Source organism: Chroicocephalus ridibundus, chromosome Z (genome assembly GCF_963924245.1).
Source record: "Chroicocephalus ridibundus chromosome Z, bChrRid1.1, whole genome shotgun sequence".
Taxonomy (NCBI): Eukaryota; Metazoa; Chordata; class Aves; order Charadriiformes; family Laridae; genus Chroicocephalus; species Chroicocephalus ridibundus.
In genome coordinates, this window is record NC_086316.1 from 1,583,976 (window position 1) to 1,605,457 (window position 21,482).

General features: G+C 40.2%; 1 protein-coding gene across 6 annotated transcripts in view; it reads left to right on the forward strand.

The window, feature by feature from the left end:
- MCTP1 (multiple C2 and transmembrane domain containing 1) overlaps positions 1-21,482 on the forward strand; it is a 288,478-nt gene that overhangs the window by 175,343 nt on the left and 91,653 nt on the right. For 4 of the 6 annotated variants that reach the window (XM_063320276.1, XM_063320275.1, XM_063320278.1 and 1 more), the window contains 5 exons: positions 10,105-10,207; positions 12,249-12,351; positions 12,718-12,819; positions 13,141-13,215; positions 15,071-15,190. In XM_063320276.1, the coding sequence (XP_063176346.1) occupies positions 10,105-10,207; positions 12,249-12,351; positions 12,718-12,819; positions 13,141-13,215; positions 15,071-15,190 (503 nt within the window). Of the gene's footprint in view, positions 1-10,104; positions 10,208-12,248; positions 12,352-12,717; positions 12,820-13,140; positions 13,216-15,070; positions 15,197-21,482 lie in introns of those variants that run through there. The other 2 variants (XM_063320280.1, XM_063320277.1) reach the window with 2 other exon arrangements.

The following is a 21,482-nucleotide window of genomic DNA, read 5'->3' on the forward strand; positions in this document are numbered from 1 at the left end:
ATCTTTTGCCCTCCTCTGAGTCTGAAAAGTAGCTGAAACACCTGTACCGTACCTGTGTGATTTGCTGTTTCCTGTCTGCTGAACGTATCCCATTTCACTTTCAGGAATCTTTCCATGTGAAGTAACAAATCAAAATTTATTAGTTTGGTCTGAATGGATTTTAAAAATCCTTAATATTCCATCATTAAGCATAAGCATAGACGGAAAAAGATTTCTGTAATCTTTTAAGCAGTCATCAATCTTACTACAGTTGCAAGGATTTTTTTTTTCCTTTGAAAATGTGAAATTTTTCTTTTGTTAGCATACATTCATTGAGCAGCATTGTAATACTGTATTAACTCTGTGTGAATAAAGAGCAATTGAGACTCCCGTTGAATGAATGAGTAAAAAGCACAAATTACTTTTTAATGAAACCCTCAATTCTTCTCCTTTCCACAGAAAGCCCGTAGCCTTGTTCAGCTGAATGCTGCTACAGTAGGTCACTTCAGTTAAGCCCCTAATAAACTGTTGATAGTCAAGGGCAGGTTTTTCTCCAGTCTCAATAGCCCAGTGTTGGACAGTGCACTTCAAATCGTTAAGGTTAGTACAGATTTTAAAAAAAAAACAACCAGGGAGATTAATGGGGGTTGCTCACAGCCCCCACGCGTACGCCTGCATTGAACGAGATGCCAAGGTGGGATGAAGTTTCGGTGAAATTGTGGGCAGGGGAGCAAGCGGGCGCTGTCAGGTGGAGAATGGGGCTCTGCTTCAACATGCCGTAACTGCATTTGAAAAACACCCCAGAAAAGAACAAAGTGAGACTCCCCCTCGCCCAAAGCCCGCTTGCAAGGAGGTCTGGGAAAGGGAGAGTCACTCAGGGGTTCCCCACTGGTGCCTGAAAGCTCACCTTGGTTTCAGGGAGAGCTGAAAACCGGGCATCTTCCAGGACCAGAGCCTTTGTGAGAACTGCTGGGTCTATGAGGCTGTTTCCCCTGGAAAATCAGCAACCTTTCCATGGCCGAAACAGTTTTAGGGCTTCCACCAATGCAAAATTATGTTCTGATGGAAACCATGGTCATAGCAAATAACCTTCCTGGAAAATATGTATTTTTTATTGTGTCTTTTTGAAACTGTAACCTAACAAATGGAAAGACACTGATTGTGGTGTTCACTTTTTCCTTCTCTTCCCGAGAAGAAAGTTTCATTTAAATCTTCAGTTGTGTTTTTAGCTGTTGAGTGCCAGGCTGTTTTCTCCCTCAATCCTAAATTCCCCATCCCCCTGCAAGACACATGGTTCCTTCTCCAGGGTTTGGCTGCGTGCGGAGCCCCCGAAGGCAACGCGTGTGCCAATGGTGGCCTCCTCTTACACAAAGAAGTATTCTGATGGTGCAGGAAATGTAAGGTGCGATGGACTCATCGTTTGAGTTCGCCTCTGAGATTAGCACCTACTCTGTTCACCTAACCCCTGTGAGCTTTGGAAAGCAACGGACCCTTCACCATGGCACTGGTGAAGTTCACGCAATGGTCAGGTTCGTGCATTTCTTCTGCATCAAAGCCAGGTGTAGGTGGGTCATGGAGGAAGGCTGCGGGCTTCGCAGGCAGGTGCACTCATTCCTCCTCTTCCTCGCACCCCAAAATGAAAGTGAACACCTCTGCCTTATTACTGACGAGAAGCGAGCAGGGTGGGAACAGATGTGCCACAGGCTTGATCAACTTCAGCCAAAGCCCTATGGTAATTTTGAGGAATAATAATGGTTAGCAACACCGACTCGTTAGCAGAGCAAAACCCAAGCTCTGTGTGACGGCCCGCCTGGAAAACAGTTTGTTTTGCTGTCTTTGGGCTTTAATTAAGACGTGTTCAATGCTAGCCCCCCGGCTCCCCTCTCCCCCTGCCCCCACCCCGCTCGCTGTGTCACAGACCGGCGATCAGACGCTTTCAGATGGTCCAGCCCATGACTTTGACCTTCTGCGCGGTCCGGCGTTCCCTGGGGAACCGTTCAGCTCATGAGGTCTGATTTCACACTTCCAGGATGCCTCGGCTCTCGTAACAATGACAGGGAGACAAAGCCCTTTAGAGCCGGCCGCATGGGGACTTGTTTAAATTGGAAACTAGAGAGGAGTCAAGGAACAAGGTTACGGGCTACAGAATAGTGCTTTTAATAAAGAGCTCACAGCTCTGGTTCAGCTCAAAGAGGGCTACCTCTGTACAATTAATTGAGACATTTATCTGGAGCATCTTAGGCCTCTACTTTCTCACAGAATTATGTGATAAATATCAGCTAGGAGGCAAATGAGATGTGCATGAAATGAATTTTTAACACTTTGATTACTGTGTCTCCAGTCTTCATTAGAAGTAAATTTATTTGTATTTCTGACCTCATTATTAATCAATTTTCTGTGGTTTTTTTCGGGTACCGAGATTGCAGAACCTGGTATATGAGACAGATTTTACTAGAGAGCTCGGTCATATTTAGGTTTAAAAAGCTGTTCAGGGTTCTCCTCCTCTGAAGAACAGAAACTAAGCATAGAAAATGAGGCAGAATATTTTTTTTTAAGTGTGTGTGTGGAATTCAGCCTTTCTTCTCAGAAAATTCCATGTTAAAATTTTGATTAAAGCACTTGAAAGTAGGATGGAGATACCAAGATGGCTAAATGTGCAGAATGTAAATGAGTTTTCTAAAATCTGCTCTACTAAAATGTCCTAATACCACATGTGCAAAAATAGTCTTTGAAATTGTTCTTCAAATGCTAGGAAATGTCAGAGTGATGTACACAAACGTTAAATTCACAAAGGTATGGAAGCCCATGCATGTAAAATTGAAGAAATAAATTCAGAGGCCCTTTGGAAATATAGTTCCAAAAGTAATTTGCTGTGTCAATTAGTGAAACCAGATTTCAATATACACTTGAATTATCTTCACAAAGTACGGAAATCTACTAGATGGGCAGTTTTCTGTGGCAGATAAAATCTCACCTGGTCCTGCCTGTGTCGGTTGCCTGAAGACGTCAGTCTGATACCTTGTACTGCAAAACTACTTTTTTTTTAAAGAAAATAGCAGTTCTGGGATACTAATGGCAAAATTAGGATTTTTAGATAGGTTGTTGATTCACCATAGTTTTTAGAATTAAATATACAGTGAAAGGATGACTTGTGTTTATTAACTTCTTTCCCCCCCCACCCGCCGTAAATATTCTGTGGAATTGAGTTTAAAACGACTGTGTCACTACACTGCATCGCCGGGTAAGGTATCTCACGCTTTCATGATACCCTTCAAATGCATGTTTGCAGCAGCGCTGCTAGAGAGGAATCATCATTTCCATTTTAAAGATGGAAAACTAAGAAAGGTTAACTGACTCGGCTGAGGCTGACAGAGCAAGTCCTTGTCAAAGCTGGCATTTGGCTTGGGTCCTGCACTTAATCCATTCGATAAGGCGGCTTCTGGAGCTATTGAGCCATTCCTCCTCCTGGCCAAAGGTCAGGCTGGATGCTCTGCTGCAGGCAGCTGGCTGGCAGGGAGCTCGGAACAACATTAGTGACATTAGCGTCTGCATGAGTGGCACTGCCCCCCAGAGTCATGAACTGGCTGTCTTGTCTTCCCCCCAAAATAAAGGCCCTTTTTGGCTGTGGGGACTTAGATCCATAATGGACAGGCATGGCCAGCAGTAGGGGAGAGCCATAATAGCCTATGAAATATTCAAACAATATTTCAGCTCTCATAAGCGCGTTAAACTTGGTTGAACTTTGCAAAGTTGTGGTCTGTGAACTTGACTTTTAAAAGCAGAAATTGAATTGAAATCTCCTATTAAATTTTTTAACTACCCAGAACATTTTAGTGGTCTTTGTGATTCCAGTTCAGTTTGGATAATGTAATTTTAACAATGCAAAAATTCAGGTAATAGTTCAGAATAAAGTTAGTGATCCGCTTAAAAGCAGTTCATGGTCTAGCCAGTGCTGGCATTGACCTTCTACCAGTTTATGTCGCGTTACAGACTGACCAGTGGCAGGCAAATGTTAAATGCCGATCCATATGTAGCCTGCCACGTGGTTCCTTTTGTTGGGAAAACTGTTGAAGAAACAAAGCTAAGACATTATTGGTGTGCCTGGACATATACTGAAGCAATGCATGCTTTCTATAGCCAAGGTAGAATATCTCCACAGGGCTCGCGGGGAGCTAGCCCCACGTTATCCGATGTCCCTTGCGAGTCAATCCTTGTGAAGTGCAGTGAGATTTCAGGGGACAGGTAGGTCTGCCACCTGCCGCTTGGCTTGCATGTGCTCTGAAGAGCAATTGCATCAATGGTAGCTCCTTGTAAGAGTCCATGGCAGCTCTGATTAAGAAAGAAAGAGTCGTTCTACAATGACTGATGGTCTTCCTGATGTTTTATTTTCTTTCCTACAAGCTGGATTTTCAAAGATTGATAACAGAAAAGCGGGATGTTTATGACTGTACACAGGTGTTTGTTTCCCGTCTAAAACAAGGAGTCATCTTACTGCATAAAATATGGACGTTTCCAGATGTTTGTTTACTAAAGTCTCCTTTTTTACAATATTAACTAAATAATATGCAGATGGCATGCAGTTTTCTGGAGACAAATGCACGTATTTTGTAGAGCTCTATAATAAAAGGACATAACAGTTTAACTTGTACAAAACATGGCAAGCAAGAAATGTAAATTTAAGCTTTGATAGCTTTTCATCAAGAAAAACTCCTACTTGTGTACAAGTAGAGCTAGAAAGTGAGTACAAAAGTGCAACTGTGTTGAATTGAAGTTCCTGTTTGGAAGAGTTACAGGGCTCCAAAATGAATTTTTCCTGGGAAAAGAATCTACCACAAATCAAAAAAAAATTATTGGACAACTTCCCCCTCAGGACCATTAAAGGACATACCTGTTTAACTTGCGCAGAAATACGGATTTGACTGTATTGCAGTTTGACAGCTCTAATATTCAGTTCATATTTATACGAACAAAAGATACACGCGTCTGAATTGGTCACATACCATTCAGTCTCTTGTGAAAAGGCAGTAATTTCAGAGTTGAGTTTGAGACGAAGCCTGGTGTTTTGTTGTTTCAGCTACTCGCGCACCTCCAGCCTGGAAGATGGGCTGCAGCGGCCTGTGTCGGAGACCCCTCCACCAGCCCTAGAACATCAGTGCACAAGCCACCAAACATCTCTGCTGCTTGCTGATGAGTTCCAGCATAATGAGCCAGCTCATCAGCAAGTGTGGAGGTCCTGTGGTCTTTGAACTGATGGAAAGGGCCTTTCCCAAACCTTTCCAAGTGAGAAACACAGCAAAACTGTTAGGCAATGTGGTGCTGTTGCTACGTGAGAAGAAAATTTAGAAGCTATAATTGTGTGGAGGTTGAGGTTTTGTTTGTTTGATTTTCTAAATACTTTGAGAGACAATTAAAAATTGTCTCTATTTAGGTCTCTTTTCTATGATGAAAAAGTGTATTTTAGATACTTGCGGGAGAAAAAAGTTGTTCCGGTGGCCAACCTGCTGAGCTCCAGATAATGAATCTGAGCTCTGAACTGACGGCATTTCTTTTGTGGAGGTCTTCCTGGGCGGGGCAGGACTTTGAGTTATGAAGCAAATAACAAATAAGACCTCTCTAGTTTCTGGTCAGCCTCTCTGGCAGCTCAGCCTCGGTTGTAGAGTTCGGCTGGTTTGAGCTGATGGGTGCACAGTTCATCCAGGGGCATGCGGTGGTTCTGAGAAGTTAGGTGACAAATAAAAGACTAACGAATTAATTAATGTGTTTACAGTGTTCAACATGAGCGACAGTGTGCTGATTGAGTAAAGTACTTCACTTAGGTCTAAGGAAAGTAGTTTCAGTTTGTGCTTCAGTCTCACTAACTGTCTGAAGATTAAATGCAATACAGCGTAGCACAAACAAGGATATCTGTCAAACTAGATGCAATGTGTGGCATGATGAATAAAATGGGAAAATTCAGGTTCTTTCAGTGGGAGCTTACATTACAAAGTTGAATTTCATCTAGGGGACATTCTCAGATAGTCCCAGTGTGTCATGTGTAAAGGGGGAAAAGGGTGAGGGAGATCCGTCAAAAGAGAAACTGTTTTCCCTTCCAGATTATTATTCATATTATGCATTTTATGCAAAAAGTCATATTATGACTTTATTGCTGTCATTTCAGGAGCCCGTAGGACTGTACAAGTAGAGTCCAAAAAGCACAAGATGTCACAGCAACAGAATGGATTAATGAGATCTGTTTTGCTTCTTACGAGGTTTACTGCAGGCCTGATTTCAGTCAGTGGGAAGGTCTACTTCGCTGGTTTTACCACCTGCTTGTCTCATGAATTCCTTCAAACAGTGCTAGGTGCAGTAGTGATTGGTCCCACTGCAGTCATGGAATTATGCAAAATCGCTAAGTGCTAGTTTTTCATGGTGCTGGGAGCATGTTCTTAATGTGTGAGTGCCTTACGCAGGTGGTGGTCGCCTTACCACCAGCACCGGGCACACGTTCAGGGCTGTGTTCGGGAGAAGTTCGTAGATATCCTCTTGATCAATAGGATTAAGTACCTTTAAAGTCACTGCAACTGTAGCTGGAGGCCTACGAAAGGCAGGGAGCAGGGAGCTATTGGGAAGATCCTCCGTAGACACAGGGATTTGGGTAGAATTTCTTGACATATTACAGTTGTTATACGGTGCTATATGACAGTCGTGATTTGGTCTGTAGTGAAAGGCCTATTGGTGGTGACAACATAACTTATAATGATGTAATTGAGCTTCAGCAGCACAAGTTGAATTGAAAGTTTTTAAGTGTACTTTTAGAACAGCTAGATGGACAGCACATACTTTTCTGAACACATGTGGTGCTTTTTTATGAAAATGAGGAAAACCATTTACCTCTCTCGTTTGAAATTGCCAGTTGCATTAACTAGACAGAAGTTGTCTGACGCTGCCTTGATGAAAGTATGTGTTGTGCTTAAGGTGTGCGTTTTGAATAATATAGTGATCTTGTAAGTAAGTTCCTGGATATCCTTGGTCCTCCTAGAGACCAAGGAGACCTAAGGACACCTTCTTTTAATATTTTAGTGCTCTCTCAAGGCTTTCATTGGGAATAATCCCATTATTTTGAACACACTTGCAATGCAGCAGTCATGGCTGTCACTGAGAGTTAAGATTGCAGTTATTCTTTCTAATAATGAGAAGTTGAAAGATGACAGATGGATGTGAGTTTCACCAAGTGCTTGTGCATTGCTCTGGCTTTGTCTTTCTGGATCATGTTCACTTATTTGGGTTGGTATCCAAACAACGTTTGCACATACCATATGTTTAGCACATTAGCGCAGCGTGTTGCCCTTCAGATACCCATCTTGGTTATGGGTGATTTAGCATACAGAAGAAGTGCCCATAGGTGATGGTGAAGAGCTTTGCACATGGGAACTCCACAGCATCCTCATATGGTAAAAACAGTATTCCTTAGTAGAGACGTTCATAGCTGGGAAACTTCTACTTGTCAGCCATGATTTCCTTTGCACCGTTTCACTATATTTTCTTACTCAGATTTAGTCTCAAACTGTTTTCAAGTTATGGGAGGAGGAAAGATGAAATGTTGAGTGTGAGAGGGGGATTTTTTTTATTTCTGAAAACCTTTTGGTTTGATCGAGGACCTCTGTGATTGATGTTACGTATTATTTAGCTTTCTTAAGTGGATTGATAGCCATATAAACCTATAAGGAGAGTCACTGAAAAAGTGCATGTCAACAGATGCAGAAAATAAATGAATGTAGTAAATACCTTCTCTTTGTTTACAGAAGATGGCCTTTAGACACTGCGGTGCATTTTCCTCTGTCTGTATAGGATTAATAAGCACAAATCACATTGTACCATCATATGCAAATATGATTGAAGATACTTTAAAAAAATGAGATAAAGTAATAACACCAAGCGCACCTGCTGTGACAGTTCTGCCTTGTTATTTTACCTATCTTCTGAGTGTTTCTTTTTCAAATACTAAAACCCAAAGAACTTAAATAGGAATAGTTTAAGCTTCCATCCACATTTTAGGCTTGTGAATTAGGAAAATATTGAGATGTGTGGTATATCCATCTCTGCTGACTAATGAATTAATCATTTTTCAAGTTTAATGGGAAAGATTCAGCGGTATATCGTTTTCTAGAGAAGGTAAACATCAACGCAAACTGTAATTCACAATGTGTTTAAAACAATTATTCTTTATCATTAAAGTTAATAATATGCACATTAACCTCTGATGTAGTCTGAATCAATACTGCAGTTTGGGAGATGTGACCCCTGGACAGCTTTGTCTAAATATTGATTTCATTGTCATTTGTATAAGGTATGAAACAAATTACATGCCTCCCTAATATCATTAATGTAGCCCCATTGAGCTGCTCAATTTATGGCTTCTTACAATGCATGACAAAGCATTACGGAGTTATTGAAGGCATTGTGAAATGCAATTGCTTAGCGTGCTAGATTTGATTGTGGAAGGCCAATGCCAACACTCAATAACTTTCAAACACTTTGTTGTCCAAAGAAAACAAGAGCGAGCCGCTCTGTAGTATGCAACTCGGTTGTTAATTTCCATCAGAGAAAGTTCCCTTGGGTTCTGGGAGCAGCAATTTATTCTATGGCTTTCTGCTTACATATTTGCAGCCTTACATGAAAATAATGCATACACTTGTATTCTCTGCCAAAGGCAAAGGTTGTTCTCTTCAATTACTGGAGGAAATCAAAATAGGTAGGAGGGATAGCATCTCTCCGTCTTGGCCAGCATTTATAGTGGTTGTCATTACTGTCATAATTTGAAATATGAGTTAAATAATTTACTCCACACTATGATTTCTTCCCTTTATTGCCTCTTTATTGCAACTGTCTTCTCACCATGCCCCTCATGTTTTCATTACTGCTCCTTCCATCATAGCTGTTCCTCAGATGATCTTCCTCGCAACACCTTCTAACCCTTCCAGGAAATTTCAGGGTTGCCCTGAAACCCTGGAGATATCAATCTTCCCTTCTTTCGCTTCCTCCCTCTTAGGAGAGATCCTTTTTTACACAAGCAGGCTGTTGTTAAGGACGAGATTCGGGTGTCTACTTTCCCTCTTCTGCTTTCCAAATACAAACCTTGGCCTCGTGGATATCTAAGAAAAAGCTCAGTATGAGTTTCATGTGTTTTTTCTTGCTCTTCGCTTGGTTTCTAAGCACAGCTCACCTGCAGTCATCAGCTATGAGCTGCTTATTTCACATTCAGGGGCGCGCACACACACACACACAGAGTTCCTTTCCCCATTCTTTTTCTTTAGATTTAAAAAAAAAAAAGCAACTTCCATATCCAGTGTAGGACAGAGCTTCCATTATCTTCATATTACATTTTCAAAGCAGCATCTTCATACTTTCTCCTGTGGTGGCTTTCATGCTGGGGGACCTTCTTGTAAATATATGCAAAGCTACTTCATTGTGCTTTAATGTATACAAAAATCTCCACCGCGTTTGAGCTTCTGCTGTGCTGAGACTGCAGCCCATCATTCCAGCTGATATCGTCTCATTGTTTAATTGTACTTGCCCATTTTCTCTGGTGTTAGGCTTTTATCTGAGACTGTCTTTAAGGTTTTTTGATTTTGGGGAGAGGATTTGTACAGCGTGAAACATGTAAGGCATAGTAATCTTTGGATAAGTATCATAGGTGCTATGTTATTACAAATAGCATGGAATAATACATTTCCTACATATCAAAATGCTCTAATTATGTTATCATTAGAGTCAATGTGGGATGTAAAGTTCTCTTAGCTGTCTCAGAAGGGTGCTTGGCACCTTTTAGGAACATGCTGGTTTTTCATCAGAAAAGTCTGTATGGGGACTTTTTTTCTTTTCTTTTCTTTTTTTTTTTTTCTAAAGACAAAGATGTTCTTTTAGTGAAGAATGTTAATAGATTATGGAGATGAACAGCTTGTTACGATCATCTTGAATATAATGCAGACCATAGGACTTCCCTGAATTAATTCCTGAGAGAATTACAATGCAGCTTAGGAAAAGGAAAAAAAAAAAAAACAGAAAAGCAAAACTAATTTTTATTTAAACCTTGCTCATGGTGGGTTTTCTTAGTTCATAAGTTTTGTTCCAAATTTTTTCTTACAGGTAAAAGTGACCCGTTTTGCGTAGTTGAACTGAACAACGACAGACTGCTGACACATACCGTCTACAAGAACCTCAACCCAGAATGGAACAAAGTCTTCACATTGTAGGTGTTTGGATTTTGTGAGTGTTTGGAGGGGGCTGCAGGTTTTTTTTGGGGGGAGGAGGTTGTTTTGAAGGCGATGTACGTGTGAATCAAAGATACCTACTGCTGGCTCTGAATAAAGACGGTGATGACATACTGGTATTTCTGAAACAAACCGCTGAATGCTTTTTTGAGGATTAAAAACATGATAAAAATTAGAGAAGAGGTACCATTTTAAAGGTAAAAAAGCAAATATTGTTTCTTGGAAACCAGGTATATAAGCACTCCAGACCTATGCTAGCTTCAGTAAGAGCTTCAAGGGCCAAATCCAGTGTGATGGGAAGTTTTGGGTGGAAAAAAGGATATTGTGATTAAAATGCGGTTGTTATCTTTAATGAACATTAGATAACTATATAAAGGAAAGACTTTTAAGTGCATTCATAACTTTCTGAATTATGATCAGATACTTTCCACTTGTTCTTTCCATTTACCAACTGCACTTCTCACACCACCATGTAGTAGCACACTAGAAGAATGCTGCCGTTGGGTAAAATGCAGTCTTAAACGTTTAGTTTATTGGGAAGTGATGCAGTTGGGTTTTTTATGCTTCTGTTATTTTGAAGGCAGTAAAAGGCTCTGACAGAATAGGAAAAACTCCTCTACAAACAAAATGCTCCTCTTATTTGTCTTGCTCAGTCACCTTCTTTTCGTCCCTGCTTCTCGCTATCTGCCTGCGGTGTGACACCGAGGAGCAGGTTTCCCTGCTGCAGAAATCAGCTAACAATCCCCTGCAAAGCCAGTAGAAGCTTTAGCTTTGTGTACACGTACTTCACTTCAGCATAAATGAAAATACTATGTTTTGCTCTTGGTCTTGAAACACAGTCTGATTTTAATATATTTTTTTTTACCCCCTCTAAGTTTGTCATTCATATATTTGGCATCCGTAGCTCTTCCTGCCTTGCAGTGAGCTTTCAGGAATGAACTCGGAACAAAAGAAAAAACCTCACAACAGTTGTCCTTCTCATTAGCGTGTTAACATAGTTCTCACTTGTGTATCTGCAAAACCACGCTAAATTCTTCAGTAATTTATTTTTAATTATCTACCAATAGAGCCAATAACTAATCAACCTCTACTGCTCGACAGTGCACTCTACATAAGATATTGCCAGGTTTTGTGGAGACAAAAGACTAATCAGGAATCACATAAAAAAACTCAAAAGGCCTTGAAGGAGAGTTTTCACTGCTCTTCTATATATATTCACATTGACTATTTTATTTATCCTCAGATTTGTTAATTAATTTTGGGCTAACAATCCAGATTCATCTGGAGAGGTATATTTTACTGAAGTTAAACGGCTTTGCTTGAATTCGTGTTTCCTGGATCAGCCATTTGGTCAAAGATGTGTTCTCTCCAACAATCCTGTTTTTCTCTCTGAATAAGGAATGTGAATTTTTCACTGGAGAGTTTACACTGTGCAGTGACATTTGTTGGGCATGGCGATGGAGTGTTTAATAGCTCACAGGCAAAAAAAGCAGGAGCAGCTGAAAAATGCATTGTTTTGTGTGGCTCGTTCCTAATTTGTTGCAATGACTGTTGTGTGTTTGTAATCAGGCAAGGATTTTAGGAAGAAAGAGCCTGTTCTCTGAGCAAGGGTGTGCTGATGCAGCCCATAATTATTTTCGATGACAAACCGACAGCCTTGCCAGCGTTTGCCGTGAGGGTTGGTGCGGGGTCGCAGTGTGTGAGGGATGCTCTGCAGAGCCCTGGGTCTGGCGGCTGTAAATCCTCAGCCCGGCTCCGGTGGCCCAAACCCCGGGTGGGAGATTTCAAGCCACATCCTTTGGAAAACTTCTGCCAGGAAAGCCTGGCAGCGAGGGGAGTGACCACTGCCACCCTTGGAAATCATTTCGGCGATACGGAGGGATGCCTCATTTACCCAAATTCTGCTCTCCGCCGTGGCTTGGAAAAATCTGTTTTTGCTAACCTTTCACGCTTTTGTCCTTGGTACCCGCTGGTGTAGGTGACTTCTTCCCTCTTCTGTGTGTGCTTCTCCCTTTGTAGCAATATTAAAGACATCCACTCGGTGCTCGAAGTGACAGTTTATGACGAAGATCGCGATCGGAGCGCTGACTTCCTAGGCAAAGTTGCTATACCATTGCTGTCTGTAAGTTTCATTCACCTGACATACCACTCTGTATTTTTCCTGCTGAAGGGGGGTGAAAAAAAAAAATAAACGGTGGGGGGGGGAAGGGAAAAAAAAAAGATTTGCAGCTCTGTGTCTGTCATTTCTCAACCAAGGTCTGTAATAAGAACACTAAAATTTTAACATACTCAATTCACGGCCATGTTGAATCCCATGATAGTTAATTTTTCCTGACAGACTCGGTCCTGGTAATGAACAGGTACTTGTCAGACTTGCCACAGTTGTTTTGGGTTCTCTGTCAGTTTCAGCAGCCGCGGGTCAGGGGTCGCCGGGGGGGTATTCAGTGGAGACCGCGAGACAGACGGCTGTCATGTCCTTTTCCTGCAGATTCAAAATGGTGAACAGAAAGCCTACGTCTTGAAAAACAAGCAGCTGACAGGGCCAACAAAGGGGGTCATCTATCTTGAAATAGATGTGATTTTTAATGCTGTAAGTCTTAACTTTGGCTTTTTTGTACCGCTAAAGAGTTCAGTTTCATGAAAGCTTTTGTTCCCGATTTGTAGAGAATTTCTGTCATCCCTCATTTTCTCTAAACCTTGATGCGTTCCACAGAACGCTCCTCCGCTGCTGCCTGGCACACCCTCTCTTTTTGTGGCGGCGGCGGCCGCTCAGGCAAGCGGCTCCCGGCCCTCCTGTCGCTGGGCTTGGCCGCCCCCGCTCTCAGACTCCCTAATTTTTTGCAAATTGAAGCATGTGTTATTAATGAGGAGCGAGCGAGCTTGAAATACTGACACGCGTTTTAACATGCAGGTGAAAGCCAGCATACGAACCTTAATGCCCAAAGAACAGAAGTACATTGAAGAGGAAAACAGACTGTCTAAACAGGTAAAGAGTAAGGAAATACTAATCCTTTCCGAAAGCCTTAATATCAAGTGTGCACATCCAAATATCTGGTATCGTACTGCTAAGGGTAAAGAATAACATTTTCATTACCTGTTTACAAAGGAATATGAAAGGTCGGAAAAGGCAGAAACAAAATACATGGGTTTATTGTGTCTCCTCTCTAAATTGCAGCTTAATTTCCATGAAATACGTGAATAAGAACACAGTTGAAACCATCAGGTTCCACACATATCAGGTTATAGCACAGGTGCATGTAAACTAAGTCTTGCATAAATTTTTGCTGTTAACCTTGATCCGAAAGATCTCCATTTGTTGCAGAGTAAAAAGTCTTTCAGCATTCTTTTAGCCAAATTATAAATAAGTTAGTTGAGTAAGGTTTGAATCAAAGGTGAGGGCAGATTAAAACTCTTTGTTACTTTGGAGAGTCCTGTGGGTACAAAATGTCTGGACCCTTTTTCTCTTTTCTCTGGATGTTTTTGCTACACACAGTTTTAGTGTTTTGGTAAAAAAATATTTCAACACACATCTTAGCTTTTTCTCCACTTGAATGACTTACAGTTCAGTTTTTCATGTTCCACAAATGATGTATTTTATATAGAGAACTGGGCTTTTGGCTGGACTGGGAACAAGATTATTGTTGTTTGCAGAAAAGGCAAAGGCCTCAAAACTGGTTTTTATTTTGCTGAAAGCTTGTAGACTTGAGCGTAATTTAAATTATCTGCTGGATGAATTTTGTATCAATTGTAGGATGTATGTCATTAAAAAAGATTTCAAGAGGCAAAACATTTCTTTTCTCTACTGTTGTGAGCAATGCAGTTATTAAAGCTGCATTTTGCACTACTATTGCAGCAAGGAAACAGCAAGGCCTTTTCTTTAAGGTTAATTCTCCTCCCCACTTTCATAACTGAAAATGGCATTGAACTTCTTGCAGGTGGCAGGAAGAGTAAACTTTAAATGCCCCCTTTGCGTTGTTTTTTTTAAATTAGCTTGCATGAGACACCTCCCCACAATACCACTGGGGGGAGGGCAGCGGAAGAAGCAATATTTATGCGCGACTGGCGTGGTTCCCTTTTAAAACATCCACATTTCTGAGAATGAATGTGTCTTACCTACCTAGCGTTTTCTATGCTATTCAATACATAAATGTTTCACTGGTTTGTTCACTTCTTTTGGTCAAGTGAATTGCCTTTTTAGAGGGTTTAAGGGTATTCTCTTGAATGATAACCCAGTGCTGTTGTGTTTCATCACTATGTAGATTGAATGTATGCAGTTAAAGTTACGGTGATAAATACTTAAAAACATGGTTGTGAAAATACATCACAGCAGACAAACTTGTTACAAATGAAGGAATGGATCCATACATACAAGTGGATGTAACAGGTCGTAGGTGATCTTAATTAGATTAGAGCAGTAATTTTGCATGGTTTCAGGTTAGTGTCCTAAAGCATCTTTTTATTAAGAAAGGCCAGAATTTTCTAAATAATTGAGAAGGGGGCAAGTCTTACCAACTTAATAAAACTCTGAAATCTTAATAACAAAATCATTTGTCAAATTTGGCAAGTGGCTTCTTAGAATTGGCCTACAGTCATGGAAATGAAGACAACAATTTGTGTCTTTAGGATTAAATTCAACAAATATCAATTGATGCGGCTAACTAAAATTTTCTCTCTTGCAAGTCTCAAATTTTAAACTATCTTTCTCAATTTGTGAGCTTGAGAATTTAACATTTTATTTTCTCAGTCTTCACACAAGTTAAGAATGATAATATGGTAAGCATGAACCTCTTCTGAGGCTTTTGGGGGTTTGAAATATTTTCATTCTCTCATCTTTTTAACAGCTACTGGTAAGAAACTTTATCCGGACGAAGCGTTGTATCATGGTGCTCATAAATGCCGCCTACTACATTAGCAGTTGCTTTGACTGGGATTCTCCCCCAAGAAGTCTTGCTGCATTTTTGGTATGATCTTCTTTGTATTATTGTTCATCACCCCGGTGTATTCGTGTTCTACACTGAGAGGTAATACAATGTTGATGTGAGAGGTTCTGATACTTTTTTTTTTTATTTAAAACTTTGCATTATGAAGATAACACAAATCATGTTTGTTCACTTTTTTAAAAAAAGTAATTGAGTTTAAAATGTCAGACAAACAAGTTAGGGTGGTTTTTTTTCAATTTACAATTGTGCAAATAACATAAGCAAGTGATACAACTCACGTACAGTCAGTGAACTATTGATGATGTATCTTGAGCTCCTCACACATTACTTCTGTTAAATTTTGTTTAGCCCCCTTGGATATTGCATATTTATTCTAAAACTTACTTTGAGTATTTCGCGAATGTTTTACATCTCATGAATATAAAATCAGTGTTATTTTGTCCTCCACATATAAATATATGTTACACCTATAACTTTTTTAGAAGTACAAAGCTCTGGACCCAAATAGTTGCTTTCTTACTACGATTTAGTGTTCTTGGTTTAAAAAACAAACGAAAAAAAAAAACCCAACTTTAAAATCAGAAACGCAAGCAGACGAGTACCTTTCAGATATCATGCTCTGATCATAGTTCAGGTTTTAGTGAATTGATTTTTAGTGATTTAAATGAAACTGCTGTTTCTCCGTAAACATTAGCTTCTTTAATATTAACTTTTATTTTTCTGTTAAATTTGGAAAATTCCAAGCATAATCATAGATTCAGGTGTGTTTCCCAGAGGAGTATCTTCTTATTTTCAAAACATATGACCTACAAACAAGACCAGAGTCCTGTTTTTTTTTTAGCCTGATGGAGTCCCACCAGGAGTAAAAACATAGGTATGGACATGCTCTCTGGAACATCTAAATTTATTAAGTTAGATGAAGTACTGACGGTATGGGCCTCTCCACTGTAAGTGTGAACAGGGAATGGTTTTGGTCTTACTTTGAATAATTACAGAGGGAGTTTGGTGACAGTGCTGCTGGCTTGGGTGCCTGAAGCTCAGGTGCCTCAAACTTGGAGAAATCAAACCAGACATTGGAGCTGCACCGAAGCAGTAAATTGAGGTACTTTGGTGTGTTGCTAAATCATGGTGTTTTGCAGGAGGTTTCTTCTATCAGGGCTTCATTTGTACCAAGTGACTTGTTGAGCCCCACTGTAGCCTGTCACGGGATGGCAGCAAGCTCTTGGTGCTTGGTCGCGGTGTTCATCAGGAGTACAGGAGCTACATGTGCTGTTCAAACCCTCAGGGTTCATATACTTTTCTGATGTCTGTGGTAGCTACACTATGTCTAAATAGACTTGCCTCTGCTTACTTGACAGAGATGATTTGTCATTATTTCAGTTCAAAATGATCAAAATTTCACAGGAAAATGCAGTTTTCTACATAAAACGCAAATGTTCACGTTGCTATTAATGCTTCAGGTAGTAAGTACTCATCCGTCCAAGTCTGATTTTAACACAGATGTGGGACACCCACCTGTTACCAGTGGAAGAAAGGGAAACAGAAAGGCATCCTATTCTTTGGGGCAAATGATGTCTTTCTTGTGGTGCGCTGCTGTGGCCATGGAAAAAGTTGTGTGGCTGTAAAGTTGTAATTGTTTCCAATCATAGAAGAAATTCGGTGTCACAATAAGTAGTTGGAAATGCAAACAACACAGAATCTGAGCAGGGAGGTCTATCGTCAGTATACATCATTATTGTACCTATAGTGTATTGCAGTAGAAACATGTTCGTGCTTTTATTTTTACATATATTCACACACATATATATATATATATATATATATATATATGTATACAAAGCCTACTTGTCTTAGTTTCCTTTTAGTATTTGTGTTGCTCTCTGGTGGTTGTGGTTGTTGTGGATAAATTACGTCTGCATCAGTGCTGTGACTTCACAGGTGTGTTCCTGCTCTGCATGCAAGTGCATCCCGTGCTTTTCAACCTGATGTTATTCTGTCCAAGGATCAAATATGTTGGGCAAAACCTCGTCTACTGGGAGGTGTCCCTGCCCAGGGCAGGGGGTTGGAATTAGATGATCTTTAAGGTCCCCTCCAACCCAAACCATTTGATGATTCTACGAAAACATTGATAAAGTTTTTCTTAGCTCAGTGAAATCTACATGAACTTCTTCTGTGGTCATAAACTTTTCATTTAGATGGTTTCTGGAGTTTCATAACTATCACAGGTCCTTGAAAAATCTTGAGGGTGGTTCACTTGCCCATGTAGTGCTGAATTATGCTTGCACTAAGGTTATGCTGGAATTTAATAGATTCTATAAAAAAGCTGTACTTCTATGTATCATTTTCATCTCTTCACTGTTAGACAAGTTGTATCTCCTCTTGAAGTTGTCTCCCAGAGGTTGGAGAATGTCACAGTGAAATGTCAGTGCCAGAAAGGAGATGAGAAATAGGCCGTTCTGGAGCTTTCCAACTCTGTAGGCAGACTAATAAAAAATGTATGAGAAGTAAACTTTTAAACTAATCATTTCTTCCTTCTGGTTGGATTTGAAGGCGTACCTTGGTGGATAACGTCACAACACAGGTTTACAGCCATTTCACGTAAGTTACGTATGTGGGGGCTGGTTTTTCAGACCTCCCTTTGCCCCACGTACAGGCCTTACAGTTACCGGCGCCCTTTTCTTGTACCTCACCCCATGTCCCTACCCCCATGTTCTGAAGGGGCTGCTGTTGCAGAAGTCCATGGGTGAAGAAATCCTGGCAGGCTAGCTTGGTTTTCAGAAATGCAGTAGGTTAGTTGTAATTCATCAGAGATCTGGAAAGGAGGACTGCTCTTGGAAACCCACAGAAAGCCTTGCGTAATAAGCCACAGTTATCTGCTTCATGCTCTTCGTGCGCTGCCGTGTTCACTGAAGCTCTTTCTAAACTCGTTCTTCTTCGAGAGTCACAATGTTGGGCGTCGAGACCAAAAGTGTTCAATGAAGGGGCTTGCTGGTTATTTATACTCCAGAACTTAGCTGTCTCAGAGCTTTACATTATTTGGGACATTTTAGGAAAGGAAATGCTTTATTAAAGTCTTGGCATGGTTCTTTGTCAAGTCTGTCCAAAGGCACCAGTTCAGTGGCTGTTGTTGCCCATGCTGGACCTAGACGTACAAAAGCCTCTAAGTGTTTTGGTGTTCTAGATTATGCATTTCCTCAACTCAGCAATATTTTACCTGTTTCTGTTGAACTTCGTAAGCTCATCGCCCTCACTGGGGATTTTGCCTGAATTTTTTAAGGTTTTGACTCCTTTTTTGACTCCTTTTTTTTTTTTCCCTGTGCCTCAGTAGTTCACAGAACAGATAGCAACAGTTGCTATCCAGACATAATTTTTCATATTTTTGTGCGAATATAATTGTGGCGTGTTCTTAGCTGTTATTTTTCAGATATTAAAAGATATTTATAAATAGCTCATGAAACATAGGTTGATCTGTCTAGAGTATGATTTTGGATTTGAGCTATCAGAAGATTTGATATTCTCTCCTCCTTTTTCATATTTATTTCCTGTTAAATAAAGGAAGCGTATAGCACCGATGATAAGTTAATGTTTCAGCACCAGAACAGATTTATTATATCGCATGTATCCCTGTAATGTCTAGAGGCCGATCAAAAATATGTTACGTGTTTATGTTTATGCTTCTTAAGCACCTAAATGCAATGGAAAAGAATAGAAGACATAGAGAGAGCCTTTGCTGTAAATTCATTTTTGGTATTTAAAACAGACCTTTGGATTATTTAGCTGTTAATTTTTATATTTTTTTTAATTCAGTAATTAATACGGTGTGTTTCAGGCAGAAGAACTTTATCAGAGTATGCAGAAGTGGATGTTTTTTCTTTCGATTAATCTACTGTGGGCACTGAAATGTCTACTAAATTGGGCCTAATTTCCATCAGCTGCTTGACCAGACAATTTGTGTTCTTGCAGATGTCAGTGGGTGCAACGTAGGGGGAAAAAAGTGTACACTCTTTTTTTCCAATACTGTCATTTCTCACTGTAATGAGCACAAAAATAATTGGACAACTGAGCTATCAGTAAAAGGACACACTTCAATGTGAGTCAATGAATTATTTTACGGGACAAACTTTAATCTTTAAATGTGATTGTAGATAATTTGTGCTACCGTCTGTCCATTTGGAATTCTTTTAGCCTTTTCAGTCGTTATACAGTAAGTGCTGCTGTGTTTAACATTAACATTTGATATTTTACACATTTAATTTCTGTACTGCTGCGTGGTCCTTGGGGAGCTTCGCTCTAGTGCTACATGAGAGAGACAAAGTATTGATCAGTTAACATTTCAGCTACATTTATGTATGTCGCAAAATTAATGAAAATGCCAGACAAAAATGTCAGAGTGCACAAAAAGGTAGAATTTAAATTTGGTAGTTTAATGAAAAGTTTAAGATGTGCATTATCAAAAATGTCCCCTTGCCTTTAAAGTACAATTCATAACTGACTAACTAAAGGGAGCCACATATTTTACTTAGAGGAACATTGAACATGAAATATGGGGGAATATATAATCTTCAAAGTGTTTGGTATCCCAAAATGGCCTCAGTAAAGCACTTTAATTGCCTGCTTGAACGTTTAACCGTTACTCATAAAATAAACTTGTTTCCTTTCTCATTTGGAAGCAGAGTACCCTCACCTGATCACACCCATGCTTTTCAGTACATCCTCAAATTAAAGCCTTCTATGAACACGTTTTTTTTCTATTCCTGCTCTTATTCCTCTGAATCTTTCTGTTCGTGTGTATGCATGCACACGGAAAGTACTTTTCTTTCTTAGGCTGTGAAATATTGATAAAATGACTCGCCCGGGTTCCAAGCCATTTGTCAGGTCTAACTCACCTTCGCTTTGTCTTCTAACGTTACACAATTCATGTGTGAAAATGACATAATAGTGTCCCTGGCCTTTGATTAAGTGTTAGTTCTCTTGCACATACACCACTTAGTTGCGGCGGTGTCATGCTAATTAATTGAAACCGAGAAGGAAACAGGAGAAAAAAAAGAGCTGGTCCCTAGGAGGAAATGAGACAGTAAAGTAATTCTGTCAACTTGCTTAGCTTTTCCCTATTAAAAGGGGAAACGATAACTACTGTGTTATCTCAGAAGCAACTTTCACTAGGAGCTGAAGGACAGAGATTATGTTTTGGGAGAGATTTGGCATGGCACATCAGGAGTGGGAATACACTTGGGTTAGTTATTAAATATTTTCCTTGTTACCCCACGCTGGACTTGTAGGAGAATCAGGATTTTCCAGATACACTTAAGAGCTTTTTGCCATTGTTGATAACATTTTTGAGAATATAATATATAAAAAGCTTCAAATCCCTTTTTACTCAACCTGGGTGAAGCGGGCCATCAGATTGCCTTGGCCGCCTGTTGTCTAGAATTTGAAATTGTAAGAAGTGCTGGTAAGGTAGCTGCAAAAAATTCATCCTGAAAAAGCTTTTCCAAAAATTCCTGTTGACTGTCAAAACTGCCTGTTCTCACAAGAGAGATTTGCAGCAGTAAAGGGATGCGGCGGTGGCAAAGCCGGGTACAAGGTTCATTTCTGATGCAGGTGGCACTTTCAGCTTTTTGTCAGCTCTGTCTTCACCAGCAGGAAAGAGAACGTGGAGCAGACTGCTGTGCTTTTGGGTCTTTTTTCAGAAGTAAAGCAGACAAAAAGAAAAGTGATCTAAGTCCTGTTTCCTCTTTTCCTAATTTTCTATAGAGCAGCAGAGCTAATGAGAGACTGCTGCAAAAATACGGTGGGATTTGAGCTTTCTGTGTGCCAGGTTTGGGAAAGCAGGATAGGAAAGAAACAGGTACGTACCAGGTCCTGGTATACGTGACCGTTGGGATCCATTAAATTTCATACCTAAAGAGCGTAACAGCACGAGTAGTGATTAAAAAACCCCTCTATACTTAACAATATCAACTGAGGAATGATGCTGGTGTGGGAATACTTGGTGTCATCGCTCCACGTCCCCTGCAGCACTGTGATGTCTTTTGGGACGACGTGTCTTTGTAAATCTGATACAGGGAAAAACTGGCCAATATTTATACAGTTAATAATTTCCTTTATAATTTTATTTTGCTCTTAAAGAATCGCTTTCATTTTACTTCCTTTACAGAGGCAATGCGTACTTGCTAAACCGGGTTAGCGGTGTGATTCTTTGCCTGAGCGCAGATTTGGTGGTGTTTGAGGTACTCTAGAGCATCTTGTGTGCTGCCCAGCTGCTGCTCCAGGAGGGCATGTGCCTGACTCAGGTTCTGTGTCACTTCTGCCA